At 44.5% G+C, this 10,542-nt stretch overlaps 1 protein-coding gene across 1 annotated transcript; it reads left to right on the forward strand.

The window, feature by feature from the left end:
• The first annotated feature begins 586 nt into the window (after window positions 1-586).
• LOC115507764 (melanoma-associated antigen B10-like) lies at window positions 587-1,633 on the forward strand. The gene has a single exon (XM_030306239.1). It carries the CDS (start codon window positions 587-589, stop codon window positions 1,631-1,633), a length of 1,047 nt encoding a protein of 348 aa, XP_030162099.1.
• Window positions 1,634-10,542: the final 8,909 nt, after the last annotated feature.

Raw genomic sequence — 10,542 nt, forward strand, 5'->3', positions numbered from 1 at the left:
GTTAAGCGTCCGACTTTAGTCAGGTCACGATCTCACGGTTCTCACGGTCCGTGAGTTCGAGCCCCGCGTCAGGCTCTGGGCTGATGGCTCGGAGCCTGGAGCCTGTTTCTGATTCTGTGTCTCCCTCTCTCTCTGCCCCTCCCCTGTTCATGCTCTGTCTCTCTCTGTCCCAAAAATAAATTTAAAACGTTGAAAAAAAATTAAAAAAAAAAAAAAAGAAGTCAAGGAAATGGTGCTGAATGTGAATGGAAATGTCCCTTACTCCACAACAAGGGAGGCTCCATAGAGCCTGGTCCTGTCAAACCCTGTATCAGCTCCCGTAGACTCAGGTAGGGGTGGAAAGCTTCAGCCCAAGGTAAACTCTGGCTACTTCCAGAGTCCTCAGAGGAAAGGCTAATCCAAAAAGAGGAGTCTTGTGGGATCCTAGAGCAGTACCCTCAAGGAACCTGAAGAAATGGCTGTTGATAAAGCCCAAGGTGGTATCTCTCTGCCAAAGGATATCACACTATTTCATCCTCTTTTCTCCAGGTCACTGAATCATCTATCCTCTTTTCCACATTCGTGCCTGCTGTCCCTGACCAGAATCATGCCTCGGGGCCAGAAGAGTAAGCTTCGTGCCCGTGAAAAACGCCGCCAGGCTCGAGAAGGGCCAGAGCGTCTGGTGCCTGCTCAGACCACTGCCCCAGAGGAAGAAGAGTCTCCCTCTTCCCCATCTCCTCATTTCAAAGATGCTCCCCAGAGCTCCCCTGCCACGGGAACACCCGGGAGTCCTAAAGTTCCTGGAGAAGTCTGCTCCACCAGCACTACTGCTGCAGCTGCTTCAAACACAAAATTTAATGAAGATGCCAGCAATCAAGTGGAGGAAAAGCAAAATACCTCAAAGGCCAGGGATACCACTGAGCAATGTCGCAGAAGCCCTATAGAAGAGAAAGTTGCTCTGTTGGTATACTACCTGCTGTACAAGTATCAAGTGAAAGAGCCAATTACTAAGGCAGATATGCTGAGAAATGTAATCCAGATTTATAAGAATCACTTCCATGAGATCCTAAGGAAAGCCTCTGAGCACTTGGAGCTGGTCTTTGGCCTTGATTTAAAGGAAATGGATCCCAACAGGAACACCTACGTCCTTATCAACAAGCTGGAACAGAGCTGCGATGCAAGAGTGAATGATAATGGAGGTGTGCCCAAGACAGGCCTGTTGATGACTGTCCTGGGTGTGATCTTCACAAAGGGCAACCGTGCCACTGAGGAGGAAGTCTGGGAAGTGCTGAATATGATGGGGCTATATGATGGAATAAAGAATTTCATCTATGGGGATCCCAAGAAGCTCATCACCAAAGATTGGGTGAAAGAAAAGTACCTGGAGTACCGCCAGGTGCCCAACAGCGATCCTCCACACTATGAGTTCCTGTGGGGCCCCAGAGCCTACGCTGAGACCAGCAAGATGAAAGTCCTTGAGTTTGTGGCCAAGACCCATGATACCGTCCCCACTGCTTTCCCAGGCTGGTATGAAGAGGCTTTGAGAGATGAGGAAGAGCGAGCCCGAGCCAGAGTTCTAGCCAAGGCTAGTACCGCTGCCATGGCCAGTGCACGTGCCAAGGCCATAGCCAGCAGCTTTTCCAGCCCCAAGTGAAGGCTGAAGAAGGTTATTTACTATCTGTTTGAAGAGAACAGTTAATGTTTTCATTAGTGAAAAGTCAGGGTGGGGCTGGAGACCAGAGAATATATAACATGTTTGTGTTCTATGTAGGAACTTGGATATTTGTTTAAATGTTGCTCCTTTTAACAGAAAGTTTAAGTAGCTTCAGAGTATGAGTTTATGAATAAGTAATTCATTTATTGATGTTCATGAGTTTTAAGAGTAAGAGTTTTACAATTTTATAGAAAAAATTGGGAAATTTTCCATTTTATTTAGTTACTTGGAACATAACATCGTAGCATTTCCATGAAAGAACTCAGCAGTAAAATGCTGGGATCAAGAAATAGAGAGTGTAAAAGATGATGAATTTTTTACATTCCTTTATCACCGTTTGGTCTGTTCTCTCAAGTTAATATAGACACACACACACATACATACATACACACACACACACACATATATACACACTTAGATGTGCTTAGTTTATTCAATAATGTAGAATTAATTATAGCATAATAAATTAGACGTCGTCTTGCACACTGTCTCCTTTATTTCTCAAACATTCCTTGAGCATCTGCTCTTTGGGAGTCTTCGTGCTAGTACTGGGAGTGTCCGGATAATCAAAACCCACTGTGCCCATAGAATTTGAGAGTGTAGAAGTAGCTGTCAAGTAGGACAGAGGATGGGATACACCCACTGGCCTCAGGGCACTTATCACTTCACTTCTCACATCCTCCCATGGGGAGGTTCCAGATGTGAGAAGTCAAGTGTAAGGTGCCCTGAGGCCAGCGGGTCTGAGGCTTTGGGCAACTGCAAGTCCTTTGGTGTGAGTTTTACAAGAAGCTGGGTGGTGGGTCAGATGAGGCTGTGGGGGCGGTGGGTAGGGGCCAGACCCCCAGAAGTTGTGTCCAGAGTTAAGAGACGTAAAGCCTGGAATGGAAAACTATTTAGCAGCTACTTTAAAATCATGAATTAACCAGAGAGAAATCTCCTGGGGAATGTAAGGTGTCCTGCATCCTTCCCCACGGTTCTTTTCCCAGTGCGGTTCAACACAGCACACAAACTGTGTTTTAGGCATATCATCCCCAGGAGTTTCTGAGAAATAGAGGTGATACTCACATGACATGGGTATGCTTAGAAGCCACTGTGCTAGCAATCTTTGCTCTGGCCTCGAGAGACCTCCCACTACATTCAAGTTCATCTTATTAAGTTATGTGTAATTTGGCAAACTCCAAGTGAGGGATAGATTTTGAATGGAACTGAAATAAATGAAAAGAGAAGTGGTTTGGATGGAAGGACAGTTGGAGGGAGTTGGTTCTTGACCCCAACGACTCTTAACTTCCACCTAACTGGGAAGACTCTCCCCAACATGCAATAAATAACATATCCTGAAAAGCACGCATAGTAAGTAATTTAGCTTTACTTGCTATGCATCATGTTGGCTGATTTGTTGTGCTGTCTCATAGGGTGCTGCATATTCTCTGATACCTCTTAGATTAAAAAAAAATCACAGAGCAGATTTTAGTAAAGTCTGGGTCAAAAAAGTAATAGTCATTACTGCAAATTATTAAAAACAGAATACATGCTAGACATGTGCCGAGTGCTTTCATACATCATATACATCCAAGGAGTCCTACAGAATAGGATCTCTCTAGCTCATTTCACAGAAAAGTCTTACAAAGCTCTGCAATTTTCCTGACTTCATCTGGCTCATAAATGTCAGAAGTGGGACTAGACATCTGGTCTGACTTCATTTAGGGTCCCTCACTATTCCACTCCTTCTTGAATAAAGCAAATGTTTTGTCTCTTAATTCATTTCTACTCTCACTACTCCACAATGTCTCAGGAAATTGAAATGAAGGACCCTGTGGCCAATGTATTAAGCCCAGCTGAAATAAATAAAGAAGAAAATGAGAATTAAAAACAATTTCAGGAGCGTTGGTGGGCTTAATCTACCTAGGCTCCTCCTGCTTCTACCAGCAGGGTTCCTTGAGAGCTGACTCCACCCAGGTCCCAGAATTTGGGACCAGTTCCAGCGCTTCCTGAATTACATCACTCTTTCCCTGGGTCTTCCCAGTATGCCCTCATGTCAAAATCTCTATCCTGACCAGCTGTCCAACTTCCTTTCATAAGGCTGCACTCTGTTCACAGTGAAACAGAAGCCCCAGAATCACGTGCCTTTCCCCTAACTTAGTGCATTCCAAACTCCTGAAGGTGTCCCCTGTCTGTCCCATGCCTGACCACGGAATCCCTCTGTGATAACAGTAATCCCATTCATGTGGTTGTTTACTTTGGCAGTGAAGTTTAGACTGCTCATCTGCTCTTGGTGCTTCACTCTCACTCAAAGTTTTTTTTCCAAATTAGCTTGTGAGCAGTCTGATTTGGCACAGGATCTACTGATTCTTGAAAGATAACCCTGAAGTTAGGGAATATTTGTTTTAATTCATTTTTTAAGTTTATTTATTTATTTATTTTTATTTTTGAGAGAGGCAGGGACAGCATGACCAAGGGAGGGTCAGAGAGAATCTTAAGCAAGCTCTGGGTGTCAGCACAGAACCCAATGCTGGGCTTGCAAGACCGTGACCTGAGCCAAAACCAATAGTCAGATGCTTGATCGACAGAACCACCCAGGTGCCCCTAAAGAGTTTTTAGAAAGCAAATGGGATTAGTAAGACAAAAGAACTTAATCTGATAAAATATTTGAGACTGGCCACTGAATCCATAAATTGATGAGCGAGCTTAACTAAGTGGTCAGGAACCAAAGCCTCCCTCCTAAGTGGTAGATGATGAAGGTGTGAAGAAATCACTATATAGCAACAATCAGCAGAAGCTGGATTCCTAAAAACTCAGGTGTCCTTCCAGGAGAATGTAGTAACTTTCTATTGCCGACAAATTGTCATAAATCAAGGCACTTAAAACAACACACATTTATTATCTCAGCTTTCTGTAGGTAATACATATGAGTTGGCTGTGCTGTTTTCTTTGTTCAGGGTTACACAAAGCCCAAATCAAGCTGTCAGTCTGGGTTCTTATGGGGAGATACTGAGAAGAATCTCATTCCACACTTGCACAGGTTGCTTTAGGAATCCAGTTCTATGAAGAATTCAGTTCTCTGTAATGTTAAGACCTAGGCCACGTTTCCTTGCTGACTGTCAGCTGCAGCTGCCATAGCTCCTCAAGGCCTCTCTCCACTCCTTGCAAATGGGCCCCTACTTCAGAAACAGCATGTTGACTCTGTCTCATGTGGAAACTCTCCTACTCCCACTGTGCTGCATCTCTGTTCTGCCTCTGGCCAAACAAAAGTCCTCTGCTTATAAGGGCTCATGTCATTAGATTGAGTCTGCTCAGGTAATACATTATAATCTCCCTCTCTGAAGGTCCATTCCTTAATTTTAATGGCATATGCAAAGTGCCTTTGGCCATGTGACATAACATATTCACAAGTTGCAGGGATAAGGGTATGGGCATCTTTGTGGAACAATCATTCAGTCCACCACCAAGACAGAAAATATCTCCCTGGCAGACACACCAGTTTTCATAAGAAAAGAAAAAACTTCACCGGCTTACTCCTGACTCTTGTCTCTATCTGCCTCAGAGGAAAATCCTAATTTTTCAGTGTGCTTAAAGATACCTGAACAAGTGTTCAGCCACATTCTTCAGGTAGTGGATAGCAGAGACTCACAAATTATAGGTTTTCCATGCAGCAAAAGGAATCAGAAAATTCTGAGTGTATTGAGATTATAACATTATTATAATCCGTGGTCAAAGCAGAAAGGGGCTATGCAGTGAAAAGGGGTGACATCTGCCTGCTGAGATTATTTCCAGTGCCCTTTAGAAAACTGGTGTGATCTTGTATTTGAAAACACTGGTCACACATGGGCACTAGAAAAAGTTGCTGAAAGGCAGCTACATTTGATCTTCTCAGAAAATCCTCCAGGAATAAAGAGGGCTAATGTCATAGCAAATTGTAATAGTTGCTGTTTTCTCAGTGCCTATTATGTAACAGTTAATGGGAAGGTCTGCAGATGCTCAGTTACTTCATGTCTTGTTCTCTATTCTTAGAGGCTACTTGACACTCTACTAGTAGTTAGGAAGGGTCAAGTGACTATCCTTGGCGCTGAAATATGAGCAGAAGCATGCCTCTCACCTCCAGACAAAGGTATCTGAGAACTAGTATGCCACTTGCACGCTTTTTGTTTTATCGAGCAGCACACATACAGAGCCTGTGTTGGGCTGGGGAAGTTCATGACGGAAGCACCCTGGATCCTGGGATCACCTGACAATTGAAACACCTTGCCAATGCTCATCAAATGTTATGTACCTAAGAAATAAAACGTTGTCATGTGAAGCAATTCTAAACCACGTTTTCCCATTATATCTCATAAATACTTTATCTGAATAATACGTAGATACTATTTCTGTTCTCTTATGTATTTTAATTACAAAGAAAATAGGGCATATATTCATGTTGCCAAAAAATTCTAATAATAGGGATAGATTATAATTCTGTCTCCTTACTATGTTCCTCTAAATTTTATCCCATCCCGGAGGTAACTGCATTAAAAAATCTTGTGTTGTAGTATTTTAAGATTTTTTTCCAGGACTATTCTTACATACATGTATTAGAAAAATATACCGTGGATTTTAAAAAATACATGTATAACAGTGTACATATCATTTTGCTTCTTGCCCTTGTCACTGAATAAAATAAATGCAGGATCTTTCTGAGAGAGGACAAACAGATCCACCTCACCCTGTTAACCACTTTCTAGAATTCTAAAGTGTGTATGTACCATAATTAATTTAACCATTCGCCTCTTGAAGGATACACAAGTTGCTTCTGATGTGTTGCTATGATTAAGAGAACTGACATCAACATCATTGAACATCAATTCTTGGGAAAATGTGGATGTTTTGTTATGGAGAGATGTAGAACAGTGCAATTAAGGTGGAAAGAATCTGACGACAGTAAATTTTTACAAATATTCTTGATATTCTGTTTTTTTTTTATTTTTTTTAACGTTTATTCATTTCTGAGAGACAGAGAGAGACAGAGCATGAGCGGGGAAGGTGCAGAGAGAGAGGGAGACACAGAATCTGAAACAGGCTCCAGGCTCTGAGCGGTCAGCACAGAGCCCGATGCAGGGCTCGAACTCACAAACCACGAGATCCTGACCTGAGCTGAAGTGGGACGCTTAACCGACTGAGCCACCCAGGAGCCTCAATTGATATTCTGTTCTAATAATGCTATATCAAATTATTTTTCATATATTTATGTATGTGAATAAATTAGGCTCTCATTGGCATTTTACTTTATCAACTTTTTAAATTTTGGTCAACTTTTGATCAAAAGTATATTATCTCACTGCTAGTTTAATTTGTATTTCCCTATTTCCTAAACAGATTAAGCATAAAATTAATTTAATCACTCACCCATATAAAGCAGGATTTCTGCAGTGTAGATTAAGTACTAGGATTCTTCTGGGTGCATAGTTTAAAATTCTATGTCCAAAAGATTTTCCCCTTTCCTTTGAGAACATAGGATTTGTCAGAATGACCAGGTACCAGGAAATGGGCCTGGACAGGAAAACATCAATAAGTGAGGAATATCAAGAGGCCCAGGGGTGAAGGAAGTAGAGCAACTTCCAGAATCCATGAGACAGCCCAGGGCAGCTGGTAGTCAGGGACCTGAACGTAGGCTTCAGCAAAAATAGACAAGGTGCCAGAAGGAGAGAACGTGGGGAATCTGGTAGAGGGTACCAGATAGCTGGATAGGCTAGGGAATCTGTATCTTCACTGCCAGCCCAACGTTTTAGAGTGATGTGAGTGAGTAGATCTGCTGGATGAAAGGACCCTAGAGGCATGCCCGATAGCCCCCTCACCCCAGAGTGCCCCCTGCCCACCGTCGGGCAGCATATAGCTGGCTCCCCCTGTGTCACCCACCAAGTAATGTTACTGATGGAATCTGGAAGAGCTACATCTCTTCACTACTCTAATCATTCTATGCATCCTTGCCAGTGTACCGGAGCCGTGAGTGGTCTTGACGGACCACTAGCCTGATGGACAAGGCTAATTCTTCCCCTAAGCTGTGGCCCTCCTGACACTGAGATTGAGGCTCTGCAAGTGGCTGGGCTTGGTTGGTGATTCAGAATGTTTCAAAAAGGGCAAGTATTACCAGTGAGTGCTGCAAGGAGGTGTGTAGCTGCAAGGAGGGTAACTGGAGGGGGAGTTGGCTGAGGCTCATTACCCCAGTGACTCTGGGAAGAAAGGGCTGTGTATAGACCTGTCTTGATAAATAACCCAGGTGTTATCCTCAGCTTAGATTACCTCCCGTGCTTCCTGACTTCTTTGCACACCAGAGGGCAGATGTACTTTGGCTGTGTCTTGTGGTCTTTGTTGCTACCAGATGCTGACTGGAGTGGGGGGTGGGGGTGGGCCCACAATGGAAATACCTACAAGTGGATGGAGAGCCATTGGAGATGGTAAACTTCTTTGTTAAGCTGGGAATAATGGGTATATGTGGAGTTCAAAACTATTATCGCTATAACCCTGACTCGATTGAAATGAAAATTTAAAAATATTTAATAAAAAAGTTTTAAAAAGTATCCTGGACTAACCATTCCCCACATTATAGCACGATCTACAGAAAATTTTATATCATGATCCTCAGGCCAGGAGAGGGAGGAGTCCCAGACTCCAAGAAGTAAAAGTGAAGATCCTGAGGGAGTTCTTTGGGAACCACTCAACCCATAACAGAATGGACCCACACAGACCTGTCCCTGCTATGTGAGCAATTCTAAGCCCGTGGCTGGGTGTTAGATCCGGGCATTGTTTCACTTCACCCTCTGGCATCTGGTGATGGAGGGTTGGGGGGTAGGGGATGCCTGAAGACAAAGCCTTTGCTTAAGCCTGGCTGACTCAGATCAGCAGACTGACTAGTCCCAGACCTCCAAGGAGTCAATGAGATCTATATGTGAGTTTTGCCAGAGTCCTCTACCCCTACAAAACAGTGTCCACCCCTCACCTCCAAGAGCCACACCCCTTCCCTCAGCCACAGATGGGAATGGCCGGAAGTAGCTTCCCACAACTTCTGTCTCTGACCTGTGAGTGAAGTGAAACATTGTTCCAGGGTGTCATGTCAGGTGAGCTGAGCAAAAGAATTCTCGGGAAGAATTCCAGATGCTGTCTGGAGTTTGGGTAAAGACCCTTAGACTTGAGGGCTCCCCCACCTGCTCGCGTGTGCGCGCTCACACACACACACACACACACACACACACACACACACACACACAGAAGGGGGCTGACAGAATCCTGGTAGGCCCTGGACAAGGATCACCTGATGTAGTACTGTTTCAATTCCCCCTCTGTGGATAGGGAGTTGACGGTATCAGACCAGGGTTTGGCATTAGACCTTCCAGCAGTTAAGTTGAGGATCGTAAGGTCTGAGGGAACTTAGAATCCACGACAGATGAGAAAGGCTACTCAGAGTCTGGGCCCCTACTGTCAGGCCTGGGAGGCCCCTGATGGGAGTGGCTGGTTATAATACACCAAGAATTCTGCCTCTGGCATCTCAGGGAAGTGAAAGAATTGGTGCGAAGGGGATGGTGTAAGTTAGAGGGAGAAGACCCAGGCCCTGGTCAGGAGGTGAGATAAGGACTCTTTGTCAGGTATGAGGATACCCACTATCTAATAAGAGGAGGCTGGACAGAGTCTGGCCCTGCCATCAGCAACAGTGGTCCTTGGGCAAGGAATATCTGATGTAGCACCCTCGAAATTCTTCCTTTGGAAATGCAAGGAGGAGATGGCACTGGGCCAGAGTTTCTGGCCACAGGCCAGCAGATGGAAGGGTCCCATGTCCTAACATAGGTAAAGGTTAGGACACTAACTGAGGTCTGAGTGACCTTGCACCCCAAAAGAGATGGGTTTTCACAGAGTCCTGACACTGCTCTCAGCCAGCCCAGGGGAGGGGTCGAGGTGACAGTGGTTGGATGCAAAACATTTTGAAGTACAAAATCTGGCATTTCAAACAATTGAGCCGCTTCATGTGAGAGGGGCTGCTTTAGGTCATTGGAGGAATTACTTCTAGGTCCTGCCAGGAGGGAATGAGAGTGGTGAGAAGGACCTTGACTAAGTTCTGAGGGAACCAGTGACTTCATATTAAACTGGGCCTGCACAGAGTGCCAACCATGTATAAGCCCTGAGGGGTATTACGTAGATGTGTTTGGCTAAGGGCCCCCTATCTACCTACTCAGTAATTTTTTAAAGGGCCTTATCTTGAAAAGATATGTCTCAAAGCAGGAAAGGGAAGAGTACCAGCTCCTACCAGAAAAAAAGGTAAGGACCCTGAGTGAGGAATAAGGACTCTAATTACCCCAGAATGGACAGGGTCCTTCTGAGCTCTTCCCTTATGGTCATCCTTGGGAAGATATGGTCAGTTGAGGTCTCCCTCAATTTCTCCTCTGGAATCAAAGGGAAATGAGGTAATTGAAATGAGGTTAGATAAAAGCTAAATAAAGGGACCCCAGATGCTGTCAGAAGCCATGATGATAGCCCTGAAAGTGAATGAGAGAAAAGCATTCTACCCCAAACAGAGGGGCCTCCATACAGCCTGGATATTCTAGGCCTTGCTGTCACCCCAGTAAGCCCCAGACAGATCTGGCAGTAGGTTAAGGTGAAGTCTAGTCACTTCACAGGGTTCTCAGGAAATAGGCTGAAAAGAATAGATGAACCTTGTGGATTCCTTGAGCAGTACCCACAAGAAAACCTTGTTTTCCTGGCAGAGGCCACCATCAATAAGGCCAAGTTGGCATCCCCCTGTGAGCAGGCACACAGCATCTTATCCTCTTTCCTCCATGTCACTGGTTCATCTGCCCACATTTCTGCTGCACCAGAACAAAGCCATC

Source organism: Lynx canadensis, chromosome X, assembly GCF_007474595.2.
Source record: "Lynx canadensis isolate LIC74 chromosome X, mLynCan4.pri.v2, whole genome shotgun sequence".
Taxonomy (NCBI): domain Eukaryota; kingdom Metazoa; phylum Chordata; class Mammalia; order Carnivora; family Felidae; genus Lynx; species Lynx canadensis.

What these genes read in the sequence shown, in the direction of transcription:
- LOC115507764 (XM_030306239.1), top strand. Translation starts at nt 587, where the DNA reads ATGCCTCGGGGCCAGAAGAGTAAGCTTCGTGCCCGTGAAAAACGCCGC.